This window comes from Furipterus horrens, unplaced genomic scaffold (genome assembly GCF_987537825.1).
Source record: "Furipterus horrens unplaced genomic scaffold, mFurHor1.1.pri manual_scaffold_9, whole genome shotgun sequence".
In the NCBI taxonomy this organism is placed as follows: Eukaryota; Metazoa; Chordata; class Mammalia; order Chiroptera; family Furipteridae; genus Furipterus; species Furipterus horrens.
In genome coordinates this window covers 96,419,152-96,442,531 of record NW_028327179.1, presented here as the reverse complement: position 1 = coordinate 96,442,531, position 23,380 = coordinate 96,419,152, and the positions used below count along the sequence as shown (strand labels likewise).

At 49.2% G+C, this 23,380-nt stretch overlaps 1 protein-coding gene across 1 annotated transcript; it reads left to right on the top strand.

Annotated features, from left to right (window-relative positions):
• Positions 1-203: 203 nt before the first annotated feature.
• Positions 204-23,380, top strand: TCAF1 (TRPM8 channel associated factor 1). The gene is made up of 8 exons (XM_090287623.1): positions 204-529; positions 8,279-8,912; positions 16,965-17,959; positions 18,217-18,314; positions 19,380-19,593; positions 19,890-20,129; positions 21,289-21,626; positions 23,126-23,380. Exons 2-8 carry the CDS (start codon positions 8,293-8,295, stop codon positions 23,378-23,380), a joined length of 2,760 nt encoding a protein of 919 aa, XP_090143749.1. The 5' UTR covers positions 204-529; positions 8,279-8,292.

Below are 23,380 nucleotides of genomic sequence, written 5' to 3'. Positions count from 1 at the left end.
TCTTGTACAAAAATGCAAGCTCTCCGTTTCATTATTACCACCTTACATGTTTATTTAAAATATGAATTTAACTAATAACCTAACTTCTGGCAACGACAGAGGCTTAACTCGTTCTTGCAAACAGTTGTGTATTAGTTTCCATAAAGATTTATTGTAATTTCTCGCCCACTCCCGTGCTGGGAAGCAGTCTCACGGGCTGACTTTTCACCAGGCGGCCCTGCCGCAGCTCCCGGGCCGGCGCCGGGGGGCCCATCCCGGGTTCCCGAAACCGACACAAAGCCCGGCCCCTGCTGGCGGGGAAGGTGCGGGCGGCAGGCCCCGCCCCCGCTGCGCGGCTGCCAATCCGCGGGCAGGACGGCCCCTGCTCGCCCCGCTCTGCACCGGAGACCACCTCTGCCTGCAGGGCTCCCCCCAGCGCCGCCACCATTTTCAAATCCCTGGGCTGCCTGTCCCCTCTCCTCGTCACGTCTCTCCGGAGGAGTCCCTTCCCCCTCCGAAGGAGCCCGGTGCGCAAATTGCTGGAGAACCGGTGAGTCTTGTTCGGAGCAGGCCGGGGCGCAGCGACCCAGCCCGGCGGTCCTGGTGGGAGAAGGAGGGACCGGGCCCGCGTCCGGGGGCGCACTGGGGAGGGGGCGCCTGCGGGGCTGCGGAGGGGGTCGGGTTTGGGGCCCGGGGCCGCCGGGGCCTAACGACGCAGAGGCCCTTCCGAGATTACCTGCGGTTTCTCCGCGTCTGTTTCTGATTCCTTCGGCCGCTCTGGCCCTTAATTATTGCGTGCTGCGTTTCTTCTCCAGGAACGTAACCATCCGGAGCCTAATATAGCCCAATTCTTTAAAAACATTTTTTCATGAAGAAATACTTCAAAGCGACGGATGCTTGCAGAAAATAACATAACAGATGTGCAGATACATCAGATGCTGACAGTATCACCTTTGCTTTAGCGCTTTGTGTGTGCGCGCGCGTGCGCGCGCGTTTCTTCCTTTCTAAGAAACAAAACCTGACAATTAAGACCTCCCCCCCCCAAATCTCATTCCCCCTTCCCCAGAGGTGAGTCAGGTGGTATCCTTCCCATGTATACATTTAATTATTTATTTTTATGTAAGCAGTATGTACAGTTTTGTTTTGATTTCCCCTTTTTAATATATATATATAAAACGGTATGCGGGGGGGGGGGGGGTGTTCTACCTTTCCTTGTTATTAGTCTTAGCATCTCAGACCTGAAAGGGACTAAAGCAAGCAAGTCGCCAGCCTTCCTTGTTTACCCGAGAACCCTCAGTGCTGGAGAATATAAAGGACCTGCTCGTTGTCACTCCGGTGGCCCTACAAGGAGCAGGATCCTGAATTCCGCCTCTCTTGATTTCTCTTCCTCTGTGTAAAGCCTGCCGCTGAACTCACCTACCCACGTCCCCCTGTTGATTATTGTCCATATGAGTCGATTTGGGGAAAAGGGGTTGAAGGGAGATGGGGAAGGAAGTAAGACTTCGATTTGGGATCAAAACCCACATCAGGATGAAAAGATACACATTCTCCTGAAACATGAAGTACTGATTCTTAGAATGACCTGAAGGGTTGTTTTACTTAACAGTCATACATACACCTCACTATCTGCCAGCCCGTGATCGAAGAACTTTACAGGGATTCACTCACCTCATTTAAACAGGACAATAAATCTGTACTCTTAAGTGCTCATTTCATTCTCCCCGTTTTACAGGTAATACATCTGAGGCATAAAGGAATTAAGTCACTTGTTCAATATTACTCAGCCCATAAAATGTAGCCCTTAGATCTGAATCCTGGCTGTCGCGAGACAGTCTGGGTTTTAACCACTACACTACCCGCATATCACAGGCTAGAAGTAGCACCTGTACAGGTGGAGTCAGCGCACGAAGGGAAACCTGCAGTTCCTAGAAGGGAGGACCGATCAGTTGTCAGCTGATCGGGAGCGCGGACATACGGAAAAGAAGCAGGGCTTGAAATGTACACTGAAGAATAAATTTTAGCTACCTGTTGTTTGTTTGGAATATATTCTTATTTTTAATTTACAAAAGTAACATGTAACAATGCAAAACAAACTGCAGAACGATAAAAGTTGTCCTCCCCTATTTCTCTGATTAAACAGTATTTACAGACAGAGATGTACCCTTCCCCTCTCCCACCATAATACAAATATACACAGGGCTGTTTTTTATTTTAAGAACAAAAGCATGTTGATCAATTTCTATAGTTTTTTATTTTCCCTTTGGCAGTACTTCAAACACGTTCCTCCAACTCTAAGCTCTTCCTAAGAATTGAATAATATTCCATCGAATGGGACCTGTAGTTTGCTCAGCCTGTTCCTTCTCGGTGAATAGTCGGACAAGTTTATGTCTTGAATAAAGCGGCCGGTCCCACTGCCATCCGGATGGGGGGCGCCGCTGCAGTGGCCAGAGACAGTGCCGGCGACACAAAGAAGCGCCGTCCCCTGCCAAGCGCCGCCCCTCGGGCTCGGTCGGGCCTCGGAGGAAGTGGGGAGGAGGAGGCTGCTCGGGAGCCCCTCCTCCGCTCCCGCCCCGTCTCTGCGCTCCCCGCTGGTCGTCCAGCGCTGCTTTCAGGGAAGCCCCCGACCCGCTGCACGGTGCTTGCGCTCTGCACCCAGCCCAGCCCCTCGTAGGTTGCAGGGCGACCAGGTGAGTGGCCCTCTCCGAATGCCCCGCAGATTGGAGAAGGGCTGGTGGCGGCGGATCCGCCTGGGGCGGGGGGCGGTGCTGGAGTCCGAGAGGGACATGGACTGAAGGCGGGGGCCCAAACCCCGGACAGGATCCCTAGCTGTTTAGATCGCGAGCCTGGGGCGCTTGTTTTCGGCTCTCGGGGACCCTGACTGCGATGCTTGTGGACCTGCTTTGTGTCGGGAAGCTGCGCGCAGGCCTGACCTGGAGCAGCAGCATCGGATCCGCGGCCGGGAGGAGGCTGGGCCGGCTCAGGGTAACACAGGTGGCTGGTGACGGAGCATCACTTCTGTCCTACTGGCCTTTGATCTTGGCAAACAGCGTGCCTGGGACCAGATCCCTCCCCCGCTCGCACCCGCCCCTGGAGACTGGAGTGGGTGGAAGAGGGGCCTCCGGTCCCTCCCAAACCTCCGTGCCAGCGGGCCTGCAGAAAGCCCTGCCCACCCCGGCTTTTCCGCTCTGCGCCCCGCGGCCTAAGCCCCCTCCACTCGTCCTCTGACGTCACCGACTCGTCCTTTGTGGACTGACGGGGGCCCTAGGTGCGGATCCGCCGAGGAAACCGAAGACGGGGACCCCACGCCAGAACTTGGTAGTGACGGCGCGAGGCCCCTCCTTCAGCACTGTCCTTTGACAGAGCACCCCCAGAGGCAGCCTGATCGACAGCTAGCAAGAGGCAGCACCAGGATTTTTCAGAAAACGGAACACAGGCCTGCTCACTGCTGGGCGGGTGGTCGTCCATTTTGCTCTTCTGCTGCGAGTCGCATTTGAGAGAAGGAAGCAGATGTGAGTAAGAGAAAGACGGAGCCCCGGGAAGTCAGGAATGCAGGAGGAGGGGAGTCAGATCAAAACCAGGGAATAGGAAAAGCAAAGTTTCGAGTCGTGCTTGTTTTTATGGGAATGGGAGAGGGAATGATTTCGGAAAGTTACAAGCAGACCTCCAAAGATTATAGTCACGGTCTGTTTTTTAAGCTGGGTACTGGTATAGGGGAGTCTTTCATTTTGCTGAAGTGTTTTATTATTCTCTTACCGTCTATATCCTTCCACGTGTATTATGTATTCTAAGTGTATGAATAAAACCATTTTAAGTGAAAATTAAACAAGACTGAGCCGGCGTTATTTCAGACAATGCAGAAGAGAAGGTTGGACCCACCCTAATTCTGGCTTCAAGAAAGCCGGTGAACATTGGAAAAGGCATGGGACCTATAAAGAAAAAGAAAAAGTGTTCATGGAAGAAAACGTCCTGAAGAAGAGAAGACTTGTAGGATTGGGTGTCTCTGATGTGCATCCCTTTTCAAGGCCAAGATAGCTGTTGGCTGAAGAAGTCACCCTAGGGTGGCTCTTACACCGTCACCTTATAGTCCTCACCCAATCATCCATCTACAGAACAGCTGTTCATTCTTCTAGGAAATCTGACGGGCCTGACCTCAGACACTCACCCTACTCGGAGGACTTGAAATCAAGTTATCATGCAGGATGCAGTGCATTGAGCGACACTGGCCACTACCCTGCTTCATGTCCATATAACCTCTCTTGAGGGAAACCCCATTAGGTCCTGTGGCGTTGCTTTGTGGCAGGACTCGGCGATTTGTAAGGCTCGCTCCCTGAGTTAAAAGTAGTGCCTGCTGCACCTTCTGCTTGAGAGGGGCCTCGCGTTCCAGAAAATTGGTGGGCCTGGGGGAGAGAAAGCAGGATCCATGGAAGTAGAACCAAAGCCAAGGAACTTAAGGGGAGAAATAAAAGCGGTTTCTCCAGGTTGTGTCTGTCTGAGCTCACCACGCTCGGACAGCAAACGAGGATTCAGGCACAGAGAGGAGGCATGTGGTTCAAAAGTCAAGTGTCGGAGTTACCCACAGCTGGTCAAAGCGGGAACAGAAGCAGTGGCAAAGCTCCAGGAACACCCACAACGGAGAAAACGCAAACTTATTGGTGGGCAAAAGCACAGCTTGCTGGGAGGTGAAGGGAGATTTTAGGTCAAGTAAGATGGCATCAGCTGACCAGTCTAATAATTTATACCCTTATATATGCAATCATGAATGTATGTTTGCTTGGTTCAGTGAATTTATATTACCTGTGCTCATTTTTAATTGTAATAGTAATACTAGAAAACAATTCAAAGGATGCAAACTTGTATAAAGAGAAAAAGTACTGTTTGCCTCGTCCCTTCCTAAAGTTAGTATATTGAAATGGCCTCATAGGCTTTCTGTGTGTATAAGAAATAGGTAGTTATCAGGCTTATCTACTTGTGGTAGTTAAGATTATGCATGTCAGTCTTGGCTGGTGTGGCTCAGTGGACTGAACCCCAGCCTGCGAACCAAAAGGCCACTGGTTCAATTCCCAGTCAGAGCACGTGCCTGGGTTGCATGCCAGGTCTTGAGGTGGGGGCCTCTGAGAGGCAACCGATCAATTGATGTTTCTCTCCCTCTCTTTCTCCCTCCCCCTCTCTCTAAAATATATAAATCTTAAAAAAAAAAAAAAGAACATGGATTCCAGGGCTAGGTTTCCTAGATTTGAACGCTGGGTCCGCCATGACCCCCTATGTGACTTAAGCAAGTGACAGAGTCTGACTGTCAGATAACTTATTTTCTTTGTGTTTCTGCCCATCTATAAAATGGGAACAGAGACAATACATACCTCATGGGCTTATTGTCAGGATTAAATAATTTGTGTAAAGCACTTACAATAATGCTGGGAACCTGGTAGGCACTGTTTTGTCTTGACTACTACTGAAATTACTATTTCTACTAGTGTTACCTCCATCCATACAAAAATGGGCTTGTGTCCTATTCAGTGTGATGATTTGAAATTTTCACTTAAAATATATCTAGGACATTCTTCTAGGTAGATGCAAAGTAGATGTACCTCATCCTTTGTAATAGCTACGCGATACTTTATAATGCAGTTTATCATAGTTGGCTCGTTCTCCCTCGCAAACATTGTCCTGCCACGTACACAGCATTGGGGTCAGACCTGACTCTCGGTGCAGGAAAAGGGGGACAGTGGCAGAGAGAGAAAAGGAGCCCGGGTGTTGCCAGGCAAACCCCACTCACCTGGGTCAGCGGACCAGCCCCCGGGAAAAGAAGGAGGAGACCAGTCAGGAAAAACCCTCCTCTTTTCCCTGGTCCCCTACTTTTCAGATCTCCAAGCCACCTGCCCCTCGCTTTGTCATTGCATAGATAGTTCTCCCGTGAACTAGCTCGGAGTACAGCCAGAGAGACAGAAATGTGAGTTTCCTGCTAAGGGTGTGTTTGGAGTCTCAGTGCCAGCAGCTACGTAGGCCCAGAGAGAAGGGGTCTGAGGGGCTGTTCTTCATGGGGTGCGTTTGGGTGGCCGGTGGGGTGCCATGGCCCAGCGTTGTATGTCACAGTAGTGGGGGCTATGGGGACAAGATATGTGGCTTTGTCAGAGATCCTCTACCCACAGGAGTCATACTGGTTCCAAGAAACATGCCTTGTCATTTTCCTCCATTTCTAGTCCGTTTTTGTGGCGCTGGGCATCCTCGCGTTTGTACATCTTTGGTAACGCTGCTCTTATTTCTAAGAAAGGTTATTAGAAGAGGGGTCGGTGGTCTAAGGATGGGTACACCTTTGAAACTGAGCTGCCGCCGTCAGATGGTCGTCAGGCTGTCCTTCCAGCAGATGTGATACTGTCCCCAAAGCCTTTTGGACCTTGGACATTATTAGCCGCCTCTGTCTTCTTCACCTTCTCCCCCTTTTCCTCTCCTCCAGCTTCACCGCCTTCTTCTTTGACAATACGGGCGACATTCGTTATATTTTCCTTTGCCTGACTAGTGAGATCGAGCATATTTTTATAGCCTAATTGGCCATATAAATGTCCTCTTCTGTAAATATCTTCTCTCGGGAGGAGAGGGTTTCAATAGATAGAAAGATGTGGGGAAGGGGCGAGAAAGGGAAGAGAATCTAAAGTGAGAGGAGGGCCAGTCCAGGGGCGCCAGGTGTTCTGGAAGCCAGCCACCCCCACGGAGCGCTCACGCTTTCACTGTGGGCTGAGGTGAGGTCTGGGGGTTCTCTTCTGGAAATAACCATGGTGTTCGTTAGAGGAACAGAGGTGAGAGCAGGTAGTGGTGACTGGGAAAGTGGGCCAGTTTAGTCAAGCAGTGAGTTGCTGAGGACCCGACGAGGTTAATGGCAGGCAGTGTGACTGGAAATTGTGAACAAGGACATCGACAGGATATGGGGCAGGCGGGAGAAGGGGCACAGCTGTGACCCTGTGTGGCTTGCTGTCCTGGTTATTTACACACACTGGGAAGGCAGGGAGGGCACAAGTACTTATTAACCAGTTGTTTGCTGATTGTATTTGCTCGGTAGTTCTCTGAGGTAGAGGTTTCTCTCTTTAACAACCAGGGACATCGAGCTCAGGTAATTTACCTGCAAGGAGCTACTTTGGAGGGACAAGAATAAATGTGAGACGTCTTCAGTTGTAGTAACGGCTGCCCATCAGAGGGGCCCTTCCAGTGCGGGCTTGGGTGTCTCAGCTTCACCGGGAGCAGGGCCTTTCCATCCGTGGCTGGGAAGGCACGTGCCTATGCCAGGGCTTTTTCAGGGACCCCTGGGGATACTTGAGAACTCAGTATAACACTAATTACTATTCATACTAATTATTATGAATTTTGGCTCCAAAATTGTGGAACCTATAAAATCAGAATCAGTAAATGCTTCATCCAGCGTGTGTAAAATCTAACATTAGGTTAGGGTTTTTGTTTACTAGAATTCCCTATTATTTACTTATTTAGTATACACTTAACAAAATAATTTCCCGAGTTTGGGATTAATAAGACCAGCATGGGGGCTGTGGGATGGAGAGGGGCTGGGGGACGGCGTGCCGCACCATGGTCTTAGTTTCCAGGGGCTGCCGGAGCAAACCACCGGAAACTCAGGGGCTGACACAACGGAACGTGACCCTCTCACACTTCTGGAGGCCTGAGAGCTTTCAGTCCAGGTGTTGGCAAGGCTGGTTCTTTCTGGACGCTCTGGAGGAGAATTGGTTCCCTGCCCGTAGCTCCCGATGGTTGCCAGCAGCCTTCGGGCATCCCTTGGCTTGTAGGTGCTTCGCTCCAGTCCCTGCGTCGGCTTCTCATTGCGTTCTCCCCTGTCCGTGGGTGTCTGTGGCCAAATTTCCTCTTCTTAGGAGGACACCGGCCATTAGATTAGGGCCCCCTCAAATCCAGTGTGACCTCCTCATCTTAACTTGATGACATTGGCAAAGACCCTCATTCCAAATAAGGTCACAGGCACAGGTCCTGGGGCTTAATGCTGAAACATAACTCTTTGGGAATAGTCTTCCCTTCTATTTGTTTCCGCTGGTGACAGAAAAGCATCGAGCCCTCTTAGTGTGACCCCAAGAGCGTAAGAGGACCGAGTGCAATGGCATCTCCTAGATGGGAGACGCTGCCACCCCTGGTGAGTGCTGGAGTCATTTCACCACGTCGGTCTCATCTGCGTAACGGGAAGAATTATGCCAGCTGGCAGGGGAATGAACTGCTTGGCTTGTTGGTTTGTTGGTTGGTTTACCCATCCATTCTTCACCAGGCTGCGTCTTTGCTTTCCTCTCTGCAGACGCGCATCCAGCCATGGCGACCCCCTCGGCTGCCTTTGAGGCCCTGATGAATGGAGTGACCAACTGGGATCTCTCTGAAGATGCTGTCCCATGTGAGCTGCTTCTAATTGGAGAGGCCACCTTCCCAGTGATGGTGAATGACGTCGGCCAGGTCCTCATTGGGGCGTCCACCTATGGCCGAGGCCGCCTGGTGGTGGCGTCCCACGAGGACTTCTTGGTGGATGCCCAGCTCACTCCCTTTCTCCTCAATGCAGTGGGGTGGCTCTGTTCTTCCCCTGGGGCTCCCGTGGGTGTACACCCATCCCTGGCACCTCTGGCCAAAATCCTCGAGGGCTCTGGAGTGGAGGCGAAGATTGAACCGGAAGTGAAAGACTCTCTGGGGGTTTACTGTATTGACGCCTACAACGAAACCATGCCTGAAAAGTTGGTCAAGTTTATGAAACATGGAGGAGGCTTACTCATTGGAGGCCAGGCCTGGGATTGGACCAGCCAGGGCGACGAGGAAAGGGTTCTGTTCTCGTTCCCTGGGAACCTCGTGACCAGCGTGGCGGGCGTGTACTTCACCGAAATCAAAGGAGACACCAGCTTCTTTAAAGTGTCTAAGAAGATGCCCAAGCTCCCAGTCTTAGTGAGGTGAGTGCATTACCCACCCATGGGGGGAGTGGGTCCCAGGTTACAAAGCAGACACCTTTCCTGTGTTCAGGTTACTCCCAGGCTAACAGAAGAGAATTTGACACTCAGACATGGATTCACCATAAATCAACCAGACCTTAAAAGTACCCCGAGTCACAGGAGGGGCGGGGGCTCCATTGCTGCTGCCTCCTCAGACCAAACCACTTATCCCTCGGAGGGGAGAAATGTCTTAATGCCCCTTAGCATCTAACTTAACAGAATACATCGCTGAATCCCAGAGTTGGCATGACTCCTTCGGGAAGGTGCACAGCAAAAGGCTGCTTGCGACTGAAATGTGAGGGAAGGGAAAACAGACAGGAGGGACCCAATAGATTGTCTAGAGAGCTGTGGCAAAGGTGTCAAAATGTCTGGCCAGATGGGGTTAGGACGGCAGGAAGAAGTTGAAATAGCAGAAAAGATGGCGCAAGTTATTTATGCCAAATCTAGGAGTTAGGAGAGGATTTTATCTCTGGGGACAGAAGGCCTGATGGTGGAGAACGAAGGAGGTAGGTGATGATGCAGACAGCCACCCCCAAAGTCTCTGCCAGCATCGCCCAGCCTGGGCTGTTCCCACAGGGCTTCCGTGCTGAACGTGGCGCAGGTCGGCCGGCGCTCAGCAAACAGGAATCGCATGGATGACCGGATGGGTGAGAGAGGCGAGAAGCTGGGAGTCCCAGGAGTAGAAAAAGTGCACCTGGCCACGCCGTGTGTTGCACATTAAAAGTCCCAGCAGTGTTATTTCTGACCGAGGAGCAGCGTACGGTAGGACTGCGTGAGGAGGGCACAGCAGGGTTAGCAGAGACAGGAATGAGTGAGTAGTGGCTTCTCCTTGGCACGGAACTCCTAGAACACCCCAGAACATGGACGATGCGGAGCGACGGTTATTCAGGGCCTTGGTGGCTCATCAGATTGATCAGCCTTCATCTTACCGATGCTCTTGATCCTAAGAAATGGGAAGGTACGACTTGGCCGTAGTTCTCTATCTTACCAGTCTAGTCCTTCTTAGTTGCCTTAAAGAGTGTTTTTCTCTACCGAGACCATACGTTTTTCTGGCCATGCCTAAAGCACCTCTCATCATCAGTGATTCTGATTTGGGGTGGCTGGGCTGTCTGTGTATTTGTGTGTGTATGCACGCACACGTGTGCACAACACACATGTGAAATCAACTTGAAGGCTAACGCTTGAGAAAAAAATCCAACTTAAGGGAAGTATATAGATTCTACTGTGGACATGGTGGGCGGTTATAATGGTTACTTACTAGGTTAGGTTGCATCGCTACACCCCGACTCTTGGCTTACACAGGCAGAAAGGAAATAAAAGGTGTAAGGGTGTGTGCGTGCGTGTGAGGGAGAGAGATACATGAAATAATAGTTAAATGTGTCCATGTGCAGAACTAGTCCCACCCTCTTTTTTATTCGGTATTGATATTCCATTGGACAAACACTGGCTCTCTTGTCACAAACCATTCGCAGCCCCATTGCAGGACTCAGGGTTCCAGTGAAGGATTCCATACGCCCCGGGAGGAGCACGAGCAGTAGAGAAGGCGGGCGTTAGTAGGTCGCCCAGCTCTGTCCAGGGCTTGCTCTATAACCCTGGGTCTCAGCTAACCTCCCTAAGCCTCGTCTCTCAAGGGGGACGAATAATGACAGCCTTTCGGGTGGTCATGAGATCGGAATGAGTTAAGAACCATGCTCAGAGAACCTACAACATCTTAACTCTTTGGACCTCCTGTCTCGGCGCTATGATAGGTAAGCGTACGACATCATGAATATTACTTCCAACCATTGAAAATGACCGTCACTCATCATTACGCTGCTTTGCCCCAAATCATGTGCGCTGTCCCAGTTGTATTAGGTACTGAGACTTTTAACTGATATTTTTACCTACTGGGCCACCAAACTGAGACAGCACCATCATGATTGATTGCCACATTTTGCCCTCTTTATACATGTAACGGAACAGGTACTAGACACCGATAAAATATTTGACGCAGATTAAACCTAGCAATAGAAAACCAATCTTACAGAGATTTCAGGAGAATCAACCAAAATATTCTGTCTACTCTTTCTTTTGGATAAGAAGTCCCTTGTCTCATTTTAACCAAAATCTCAGGCTCCTATGAAAGAGTTCTAACTCTATGTTTGCTCATTTGTACATTGAGTTAGCCAGCATTTATTGAATATATTCCATATCCCAGGCATTTCTTATTTCAAGAAAATGATTTCCAAAGATCTGAGAATTAGGAGCCAGAAACATCATCAATAGTCAGACCCAGAAGAAATCATGAAACCCAAGTAAGTGTTGTAGGAAGAGCTCTCTGATGTCATGTTTCAGTAGAACGGGGAACCCAGGCTCCACTGCCGCTAACTGCACAGTGTGACCCTGGTGTGTCCTTTTTCCCTTTTAAGTGGAAAGTGTTGGAGTCCAGGGTCCTTGACCCTGTTTAACTTTCACTCCTTTGCGACTGGTATCAGTCTTAGTGATGCCTCTGCACTCAAAGTCATCGGAAATGCGTAGAGAAGATGGGTGTAGAAACGCTCCGCATACTTGAGTCTGAAGCACCCCTGGTTAAACCTGAACTGCCAGACACTATAAATAGCTGCTATATATCACCTTCATTTTGAAAGATGAAGGGATGTTATACACAAAAGCATCGTTTTGAATTCCAGATCATTAAGATTTCAGAATTTTGAAAGTTTCGTATCTATTTCGAATGAGCTCAAATAAAACAAGAACACTGCCAGGTTACTGAAGATAAACATGACTATGATTCCCTATGCAGTTTGGAAAATAACCATATCTATTAATAAGCTTATTTATAACAAGGATCCACAAATCCTTGAAGGTTATTGCTTGTTGGCTATATGTTAGGAATACATAGAATGCTGATTATAGATCATATGTCAGGATCATGGCCAGGCCTGGTTAGGGGTTATACTTTCCTAACACATACTGTGTGTTTCTTACTACATTCTTAACCATGTCTAGTAAAATAATTGTATTTACTGGTCCTCACAAAATAAACTATAAGTTCTTTTAGAGTGAATGCAAATAGGATGATACTGCACCATAGAAGAGAAATTGCTAAGTCTCTCTTCAGCTTTCTTTTTTTTTTTTTATGAATATTTTCCTTTCTTGAAATTCAAAGCATATGCTTCTTGGAGGGAAAAAATGAAATAATCCAGAAATATACAAAGTGAAAAGTAGGGCTTCATCCTCTGCCTCTCGCTAATTCTGTTTTTCTCCCCAGAGGTGATCACTCAGTTTGGATTTTTCTAATCGTCTTCTCATGATTACACTCAGTTAAAACATTTTGGGCAAGAATACTACACAGGTGACACTGTGTTTATCACAATGTATCTAATTGGGAGGACGTTATTGGCAATGTTTGAATTAGTCACTTAGTTAAATTAGAGTTTGCTAGGTTTTCCTATTGTAATAGTGCCTTTCCCCCCCATTTAACTAACTTAATCTGTGGTATGACAATATATTGTTATTTATTTGCTTCCTTTTAGAGAGAGGGGAAGAGAGAGAGAGAGAAAGGGAGAGGAACAGCAATGCGTGGTTGCCTCTCATATGCCCCAAACTAGGAACCTGGCCAGCAACCCAGGCATGTGCCCTGACTGGGAATTGAACTGGCGACCCTTTGGTTTGCAGGCCAGTGTTCAATCCACTGAGCCACAGCAGCCAGGGCAGATTTTTAATATCATGTTCAGCAACCTTTCACCCAGTGGTTTTATCATCCATTGATGATCTATCTGTGCCTTAGTCGATATTAACCAAAGTGGTTACTTCTACCACTTGAATAGCTCCTGTGCTCATTTCTTAAAGATTCATGCCAAGTATCACCTTCCCCAGACGCTGTCCCCTCCTCTCCTGTTCTAGTACAGATGCCTCTCTTCTGGGAACCCTTACAGCCCCACACTCTAGGACTTAGGTTTCTCCCAGAATTGGTTGCTTCTTTCCAGAGTCATTCTCCCTTTCCACACCCTTACATTTGTTGTTGGTTCTGTGGTTGTTTTTAAATTTCATTTGCTTTAATATCGTTCTGTACTCATGGACTCTTTTGAGGGGGGGGGGAGCAAATGCATTATAATTCATTTATAGTAGGTATTTTTTGAAGGTCGCATTGTCCCAACTTCAGCAAGTAAATGCTCCCACTAAGCTGACTCCTGAGTCCTTTGACACATCTCATCAGTTGTTTAGTACTTAATTTCTGACAGGAAATGTGGCAGGTTTACCTTGTCCTTTTCCTGTCCAGCACCTGGATTCAGTCATTTGCTTGAGGAACCCTGGTCTTTTTAGCGGTGAGTAGTATCTAGACACGAAGCTCATCTAGGTGTGCTCATTGCTGATAGACTGTCATGGTTTCCGGACCCCTAAGAGGACAGAGCCAAGAAGTATATGTTTTAATCCTAAATCCATACCAATACCCCCCAATTTAATCCAAAACCACAGAATTCTTCTTCCCCTCCACCCATTCCATATTTGTCTGTTCCTTCTCCCATAGCGGGAACACTGGTTTCCAACAACTTGTTTATACCCATTTGCTCAGTCCTACCGAGCGACAGAATAACCTCATGATCACTATTCCCATACTGTTACCAACAGCAAACTCACTAAGTTAAGTGCAAGATCTTTTTGTGGCTTTTTATTATTCTCAGAATATGCTGCACAGAACATAGAAAGTCTAAGTACTATGTTCAAAAATTACTTGGGCTGTTTTTTCATTTGGTTCTATTTTTGTTTAAAGCGAACTTTCCCTCATATCTGTTGATTCATTTTAATTTTTGAATGTGTAAACTATGAACCACATTACAACAGCAGAACGCACATTCCTTTTAAGTGCACATGAAATATTCATGAAGCAAGACCATATGTTATGTCATAAAATGTCTCAACAAGAATACAAGTATTTAAATTGTGCCTATAAGCCCTGATCACAGTGGTATTAAATTAGAAATCAATAACATAAACATATCTGGAATACCTAAATATTTGTAAGTTAAAAAACACAAATACTCTGTGAGTCAAAGAAGAAACTACAAAGGAGATTAGAAAATATTTTAACTGAATAAAAATGAAAACACAGCCTGTCACAGTTTGCGGAATGCAGTTAAAGCCGTGCTTCCAGGGAAATGTAAATGCTTTCATGAGACAAGTGAAAAATTTTAATTCAGTGGCCTAAGTTTCCATATCAAAAAGCTTAAAAAAGAAAGGAAAATCAAATTAAACCCCAAATGTGTGGAAAGGATAAGAAGATAGTAAAGATGAAAGGGGAAATAGAAAAACAGTAGAGAAAACAGTAAGACCAAAAGCTGGTTTATGGGGAAAAACAATAAAAGCGATAAGTCTCTAGGCATCCCTGGTTATGACAGTGAGGGACCACAAATGACAAATTCCAGGAGTGCACTAAGGGCCATTAGCACAGACCCTACATACATTAACAGGTTAAGAAGGGAGCCTTGTAACAACTTCATGCCAACAAAGTGGACAACTTGGATGAAATGGGGACATTTCCTGAGAGTCAAACGCTACCAAAGTTGACGGAGTGAATGAGTTGAACTTTAATTAAAAACATTTCAATACTAAATGCAATGTAGTAGCTTGGATTGGATCCTGAGAGAACATAAGTGGGAAAACTGGTAAAATTTGTATGAGGTCTAGAGTTCAGGTAATAGTATTTTACCAATGTTAACTTTTTAGTTTTGACAAATGTGTTATGATAATATGTTAACATTAAGGAAACTGGGTGAAGGGTCTGTAGGAACTCTCTGTACTATATTGTCAACTTTTGTATTTTTATTTGAAAATAAAAATTTTATTTAAAATCAACAACAATGTGGAAAAAAAAACAATTAAAAAATAAACCTCAGACCCAGATAGCATCACTGATGAATTGTATCAAATACTCACGGAACAAATAATACTACCCCACATGAACTCTTCCGGAAATAGGAGAGGAGGAAAATTTTTACACCGTGATTTATTAAACCAGTATTTCTCTGGTACCAAAACCAAAGAGATTGCAAGAAAAGAAAACTACAGAACCAGACAGAATTTTAAAGTTCTTTTAAAAATATCTAAAATAGTGTGGCAATATATGGAAAGGAAAATATGACCAAAACAAGGCTTATCTTAGGAATGCACAGCTGGTTTAACATTCAAATATCAAATTAATTCACCACATTAACAGAATGAATGAGAAAACCATATAACTCAACGCATGCACATACACACAAAGACCCCGACAAACTTTAATACCCAACATGATAAAATTTCAGCAAAGTAAAAATAAAGAGGAACTTCCTCAAAGTGGCAGGAGTCATCTTTGAAAAACTTGCAGCTAAGAATGTATTTAATGGCGAGATGCCCTAAGATTGAGAACAAGACAAGGAAGAATATCTGCTTTCACTGCTTTTAGTCAATGTTGTCCTAAAGCAATCAAGAGAAGGCATATAGATTAAAAGTTAAGTAAACCTATATTTCCTTGCAGAAAGCATGATCCTGTATGTAAGACAATTTCCTCTACAAAAAAGCTACTATAATAATTGAATTGAGTAAGGTTTCAGGATACAAGATCAACATGCAAAAATCAATTATATTTTTATGTACCACCAGGCAAAAAACAGTAATTGACATTAAAAATACGGTATCAATTAAATTAGGACCCCAAATCATGAAATGCTAATGGATACATTTAACAAAATATGCTGCTAGGACTGTCTGTCAAAAACCACAAACATTATTGAGAGAAATTTAATAAAACCTAAAGAAATAGAAAAATACACCACGTTGATGAATCAGAACACTCAGTATTTTTAAGACGTCAATTTTCCCTAAATGCCACATGGATTCAATGCAATTTCAGGCGCCATTAAAACTGATTCTAAAATTATCTGAATAAAAGGAACTAACCTAACCTAATATCAAGATTTACTAGGAAGCTAAAGTAATCAAACCACTGTGGTTTTGGCATCAGGATAGACATATAGCTAAATGGAACAGACTAGGTAGTTCATAATAGACCCGCAGTTTTATGCTCAGTTTTGGGGGGGCTTTTTTTATTTTTTTGGCAAAGGTGCCTGTGGGGAAAAGAGAAATTTTCTCAACAGATGGTTGTGAAAACCTTATGAAAAGAAAAAATGTGGATCTTGACATTTATCCCCCTCCATAGAAAATCAATAATCAGAAGTAGATGTAGACTCACATGCAGAAGCTAAAATGCACTGTTTTTCCGTGTTTCCTTCTGACCACACAGGCGCCACCGCCTTCCCTAACACAAGTGGCATGACCAGCTCTGGGATCTCAAACTGATAGAGGTGGCTCTGCCCCTTGCCCCCTAATCACCCCACTAGGTATCCAGGCCCCCATCTCCACTTTGGACAGGAATGGGTGGTGCTCAGAAAAGCTGTGGCGCGTGGAAAGGCATCACTCCTGTGGGCGGGCAATGAATGGGGGGAGAGCTGGGTGTAGACAGTCGATCTTCTTGGGTTCACGTACCAGGAGGGTCTCCCTGGGGTTGAAGCCAGTCAGCTCCCCGGCCCACATTTTGACAAATGGTGCTTCTAATAGCACCATGAACTCAGCTGTCCGTGGAGTTTATTTGCATAAAGTTAATTGCATAAAATTTTAAACAAGACTCCTTATCAGGATGAAAATATGATTTCCAACTTAGTTCTTTACATAATGCTTACAGGGCTCTCTTAACACTTAAATCCAGAATATGAAACAGATAGTGTCGGGTAAGCACAGCAAGGCTTTCTTCGAGATTTCCTTTGGAGATTTTGTATGCAAAGAAGCAGAGCAGAATTATTGCTGAGTTCCCCCGTCGTCCCTCAAAGGAGTCTCCATACGCAGTGAGGTCTGATCTGCCCACTTGGTTCTCCCAGCTCTCCTGGAAGAGCTGAAAATGGTAACAGTAGTAAAGCGGATGCTTGCTAAGTCCGGGGCACTGTTCTAAGAGCTATATACACAGTCTGTCCTTTAAGAGAACCTGTGTCTCCTTTGCAGTTGTGAGGACGATCTCTCGGAGGACAGAGATGAGCTTCTGCACGGGATTTCAGAGCTGGACGTCAGCAACTCAGATTGCTTCCCATCGCAGCTGCTGGTGCACGGGTCATTAGCCTTTGCCCTGGGGCTGGATACCTACCACGGCTGCGTTATAGCGGCGGCCCGGTACGGTCTGGGCCGGGTGGTCGTGATGGGCCACAAGGCGTTGTTCACCGTGAGTAAGCTGGGCCCCTTCCTGCTCAATGCCGTGCGCTGGCTGGACGCGGGCCGCCGAGGCAAGATCGTGGTGCAGACAGAGCTGAGGACCATGACCGGCCTGCTTGCGGCGGGGGGAATAGACACCAGCATCGAGCCCAGTCTGACCAGTGACGCGAGCGTCTACTGCTTCGAGCCCGTGAGTGACGTGGGAGTCAAGGAGCTGCAGGAGTTCGTAGCCGAGGGCGGAGGACTCTTTGTGGCAGCGCAAGCCTGGTGGTGGGCCTTCAAGAACCCCGGAGTGTCTCCTCTGGCTCGGTTCCCAGGAAACCTCCTCCTGAACCCCTTTGGCATCAGCATCACAAGCCAAAGCCTCAACCCGGGGCCCTTCCGCACCCCGAAAGCTGGGATAAGGACCTACCACTTCCGCGCCACCCTGGCCGAGTTCCAGGTGATAATGGGCAGGAAGCGAGGCAACGTGGAAAAGGGGTGGCTGGCGAAGCTGGGCCCAGACGGGGCCGCCTTCCTGCAGATCCCCGCGGAGGAGGTCCCCGCCTACATGTCTGTGCACCGGCTCCTGAGGAAGCTGCTGAGTCGGTACCGCCTCCCGGTGGCGACCCGAGAGAACCCGGTCATCAACGACTGCTGCCGGGGTGCCATGCTATCCCTGGCCACCGGCCTGGCCCACTCTGGAAGTGACCTCTCTCTGTTGGTCCCAGAGATTGAAGACATGTACAGCAGCCCCTATCTGCGCCCCTTGGAATCTCCCATCACTGTGGAGGTCAACTGTAACAATCCAGGTATGAAGTGAGGGGTGGGAGCTCAGTTTGGAGGGTCTGGGGGGCTGGGGCATGGGGACTTGGCTCATTTCAGGGACCTGATCACCTCCAGAAGGCCTTGCCCTTTTAAGGAGTTGGGGGTTGGGGCATTAGGTAACTTCTGCAAGAGTTGTCAGGGCAACGTGGAGGGGGGAGGATATGCAGAGCTCGTCAAGGGCCGTGGGGATGCTGGTGGAGATGGAGGAGGGCTAAAGTCTGTCCTCCTGTGCTCTTGACAGGCACCCGGTATTGCTGGATGAGCACCGGGCTCTACATACCTGGGCGGCAAATTATAGAGGTCTCCCTGCCTGAAGCTGCTGCCTCCGCCGACCTGAAGGTAAGGCCCCGCCCACCTCCCCAGGACACATGGAACCCAAAGGTTCTTGCTTCCACGGTCGGTGTCTTCCTTGATCCTCATAAAAACCCTACTGGCAATATGGGGCGTGTACTTTTACCCCCATTTTAAGGATGAGGCCGCTGAGGTGCAAAGCGGCTCATTGGTTGATTGACACGTATAGATCTGATACATTTCAGAGCCCAGGACTCAAAGCTAACCCTGACGTCATGGAGTTAGGGGACAGGGAAGGGGCCCCCTGGACGGTGCCCTCACACACAGCGGTCTTTGTAAACCTTGGTTACTTTCTGCCCTGTACCCACTTCCCACTGCAGCACAGGCTTTTCTGACTCTGCCTCTTCCTGGGACGCCAAAGACTGACCCTTGCTGGCCCTGTGCCCTTCATTTCTGTCGCTTGCACCTACATACACCCTAGTCACAAATTAAGTCACAGTGCTGCTCTGTCTCCCTTGAGCGTGGCTGTGGCAGGACCTATTCTGTGCCTGCCTCTATCTTGGAACGCGATTAGCATAGACCTCCCCCCCCCCCCCAGAACAATCCCAGGACTCCACCAAGGACAGGGTCACTCCATCGGCTCATGAAGGGGACCTTGGAGATCAGAGGAACTGAATCAACCCTCCATGACATCCGCTGGCCCCCCATCCCCCCAGCGGGCCTACTCTTGAGTCAGCAAAAGGGTGGGGTTCCTCCACCGCATTACCAACACCAGAGTCCCCACCATGGAACCGGCACCTTGGGAGTCTGTCTGTCAGGGACACACTCAGGGACCCTCAGAATTAGCCTCTGGTTCCACCCGGTGCCCCTCACATCAGCAGGTCAGCATGCCCCTCATGGAGCTGTGACTCCCCTGGGAGGATATTTACACACCATGTGGCCCGCCCCACCTGAGGAATGATGTAGCTTCATAGGTTTAGCACACATTTCATAGACGGCAGGAAGGCTGGGGTCACAGAGCTCAGTGCCCTTCCTGTCCCCACCTCATGGGCACTATCCCCTTCCACTGCATGCCCCCCACGGTGACTCCATGGGGGGATCTCTCTCTTCCAGGTGCAGATCGGCTGCCACACGGACGACCTGACCAGGGCCAGCAAGCTGTTCCGGGGTCCCCTGGTGATCAACCGCTGCTGCCTGGACAAGCCCACGAAATCGATCACCTGCCTCTGGGGCGGCCTCCTCTACATCATTGTGCCTCAGAGCAGCAAGCTGGGGTCTGTGCCCGTCACTGTGAAGGGGGCTGTGCACGCCCCGTTCTTCAAGCTGGGTGAGTGGGAGCCACAGAGCGAACCCTGGGGATGGAAGAGCCGGGCGGAGAAGGTCACGGGCTGTTCGGTGCAGGAAGCGAGAAATTCGGATTGGGGGGTGGGGGGAGGTAAACCTCCCCAGGTTCAGCCTTGGGGGCCAAAAAGACAGACCAAGCCACATCCATCACAGAAGAAGGGTGGAGACGGGGACATGGTGGTTCATGACCTTGGCGTTTCTCTCCTGGGGTTCAAGTTATACGTCCCAACCTAAGGGCTTTAGAAAAGGGTGTTTCAAGCCCGTGGCCTCTCTTCCCAGGAGAGACGTCCCACGAGGAGTGGAAGAGGCGTGTCCAGGAGAATCCAGGTCCCTGGGGAGAGCTGGCTACGGACAACGTCATCCTGACGGTGCCCACCGCCAACCTCCGCACGCTGGACAACCCGGAGCCGCTGCTCCGCCTCTGGGACGAGGTGATGCAGGCGGTGGCCCGGCTGGGGGCCGAGCCCTTCCCCCTGCGGCTGCCGCAGAGGATTGTTGCTGACGTGCAGATCTCCGTAGGTAGGTGCTCCAGTCCCGCGGCCCCCGTGCACGCTGCCCCAGGGGGGCTGCCTGCCTGCCTGCCTGCCTGCCTTTCATGCGCGTGGGCAGCCAGCAGCGTGAAAATGCTTTTCTAGCAGGACAGAGAGCCGTAATCCTTGCCATTTAAACGGAAAGGAAAGAGTGTATTTAACAAAAACATAGACTCAGTGACTTCCTTTCCCAAAAAAATGGCAAATTGCCTAAATGTCCAACGATTATGGAATGGTTCAGTAACACATTGTGTGTGCCCTCAATAGACATTGAGGGGGAGATTTAAAGCAGCTGTGATGGTGTTTTACCAGTGGGCCAAGGGGCCTAAAAGATTGGGGGTGAGGGGAGTCTATAGAATAAAAGAACCGTGGACCTCACTCTAGAGCAGCGGTTCTCAACCTGTGGGTCATGACCCCTTTGGGGGTCGAACGACCCTTCCACAGGGGTCACCTAAGACCATCGGAAAACACATCTATAATTACATACTGTTTTTTGTGATTAATCACTATGCTTTAATTATGTTCACTTTGTAACAATGAAAATACATCCTGCCTATCAGATTTTTACATGACGATTCCTAACAGTAGCAAAATGACAGTTATGAAGTAGCCACGGAAATAATGTTATGGTCGGGGGTCCCCACAGCATGAGGAGCTGTATGAAAGGGTCGCGGCATCAGGAAGATTGGGAACCACTGCTCTAGACCCTTGTTTCTTGGCCTACGTAGATGATCACCATAAAGTGGTGTCTGTGGGCAACTCCACCTCTGCATAAGGAGAAGGGGGCGCCCTCCATGAGCTCTTAATTTTGAGGAAAGAGCAGCATGATACGGTTCACACGGACAGGGCACTCATCCACACTGACCCAAGTAGTCAGAGGAAGAGCGCTTCGCATTGCTGCGTCACCTCCCGGGAGCAAGCGCACGCTCTCGGGTCTGAGTGAGGATGAAGGCGTGGGTCCGGAGGGAGAGGGTGAGGACGAAGGCCCGGGAGGCTCTGGGTCTGGGTGGTCTGCTGAGAAGCACACAGCTCTGGAAGCCGTCGGGGCTGCTGGGCCATTGGGGAGAAAGAAGATGGAGGGGTCTGCAAGGTGTGTGCAGAGTGCTCCAGCCCTCCCTCCCTCCCGCCCTCCCCCCTCGGGCTCGCAGGCTGGATGCACGCAGGGTACCCCATCATGTGCCACCTGGAGTCAGTGCAGGAGCTCATCAACGAGAAGCTCATCCGCACCAAGGGGCTGTGGGGCCCCGTGCACGAGCTGGGCCGCAACCAGCAGCGGCAGGAGTGGGAGTTCCCCCCGCACACCACCGAGGCCACCTGCAACCTGTGGTGCGTCTACGTGCACGAGACGGTCCTGGGCATCCCTCGGAGCCGCGCCAACATCGCCCTGTGGCCCCCCGTGCGGGAGAAGAGAGTCAGAATCTACCTGAGCAAGGGTCCCAACGTGAAGAACTGGAATGCGTGGACAGCCCTGGAGACGTATTTACAGGTAGGTAGGCAAAAACGGAGGGTGATGGGATGCCAGAGCAGCATTGCTAGGAGATATTCTGGTAACCCAGGAGGCCTCCCACTCCACCTGTCCCCCACGCCAGGCCTCGGGAGCCCCTGACAAAGCCCGCCTGGGACGGTCCCGTCAGAGGATGCCTCTCAGTGCATCATTTTGCGTGACCCGAAGCGGGCTTCACCGCCCGGGCCCCACCCTCACTCCGTGACCCTGAAGAGATGCGTGAGGACAGGTAGAAAGCACTCGGAACAGCGAACACCTGGCAGAGGCACGGGTGGCGCTATAGACACACTGACTAGCGTTGGACCCACGCTGAACTGAGACGGAAGCCAGACTATGCTATTCAATAGCTGCCTGAAACCAAACACCACACACACACACACACACACACACACACACACACACACACACACACACACACACACACACACACACACACTATGGGAGAGGACCTACTTTTTCCCTCCGGCGAGTACACCACCTACTCATTATGACTTGGCCGTGCCTCTGTTTCCACCTTGCCGGCAACCCAGGATGCCCCCGGCCTGGACATGGAGGTTGCCTTGCATTATGGTTCAGACACCCCAGTTCTCCCCCGGAGTCCCTGCCTTAGTTCCCAGCCCACTGGGCAGACGGAGAGCCATCCCCTCGGGTTCTAGAACTCAACCCCAGGCCAGGCCCACTGTATTCCAGTTCTTCCACCTGCTCAAGTTCCTGTCTTCATTTCCACGGCCATGACAATGACGGTGAGACTGCCGGGGGACTCTCCTGAAACCTGTCATTGGGGCCACTTCACCCCAGGGACAGAAGTTTCTCATCTGTGAAATAAAGTTGAGGTTATTCTATGGAACGGCTAACACCCCTTTTAATGCTACAGGTTTATACCCCAGCCGAACACAGGCTATTTCCAGTGGCCTAGAATTATGCTTCACCCTTAACTCTAGCTACCTAGACTATAATAGATACAGCCTTAGCTTCTTGCAGACCCACTTCCCCCCGCAAAGCTATTTTAGCAGCCTTGCGAATTGACAGACACCTGTGATGAATGAGGATTATGTCAGGATAGGAGCAGGAGTTCCCCAAACTCCTGGTTTAACATTTAAACTATGGAAGAGATCAGAATTTTTTTCCTTCAGCCCATTTGAAATCCTTGTGTAATCTCTTATCACTTTCATGATCTAGTGAGATATATGAATAATGATATCGGTGGCAAACACGGGTAGTAGTCATTGCAGTTATTGTCATAGCCATCACTTCTTGAGTGACGACGTCGGGCCGAGCACCGTGTCGCTGAGAGGTCCTCCTTAAGACTAGAATATGAGAACGCAGGGCATGAGGCCAGCAAGTAAATGGGAAAGAGGGCCCGACATAGCTATGAAACTGCGTTGTTTAAGGGGTTCGGTGCCTTCAGTTCATTTATTAGAGTGTTTTGGGGTCATCTTGTAGACTAGACGTCTCATCCTGCCTCTTCCTTCTCTTCCCAGCTACAGGAAGCCTTTGGGTGGGAGCCCTTCATCCGTCTCTTCGCTGAGTACCGGAACCAGACCAACTTGCCCACAGACAACGTTGACAAAATGAATCTGTGGGTGAAGATGTTCTCCCACCAGGTGCAGAAGAATCTGGCTCCCTTCTTTGAGGCCTGGGCCTGGCCGATCCAGAAGGAAGTGGCGACCAGCCTGGCCTATCTGCCGGAATGGAAGGAGAACATTATGAAATTGTACCTCCTCACACAGATGTAA

Excerpts from the sequence above, each read along its gene's own strand:
- TCAF1 (XM_090287623.1), top strand. The coding sequence starts at position 8,293 with ATGGCGACCCCCTCGGCTGCCTTTGAGGCCCTGATGAATGGAGTGACC. Across the intron at positions 20,130-21,288 it reads TGACGTGCAGATCTCCGTAG|GCTGGATGCACGCAGGGTAC; the intron begins GTAGGTGCTCCA and ends TCGGGCTCGCAG. Across the intron at positions 21,627-23,125 it reads CCCTGGAGACGTATTTACAG|CTACAGGAAGCCTTTGGGTG; the intron begins GTAGGTAGGCAA and ends TTCTCTTCCCAG.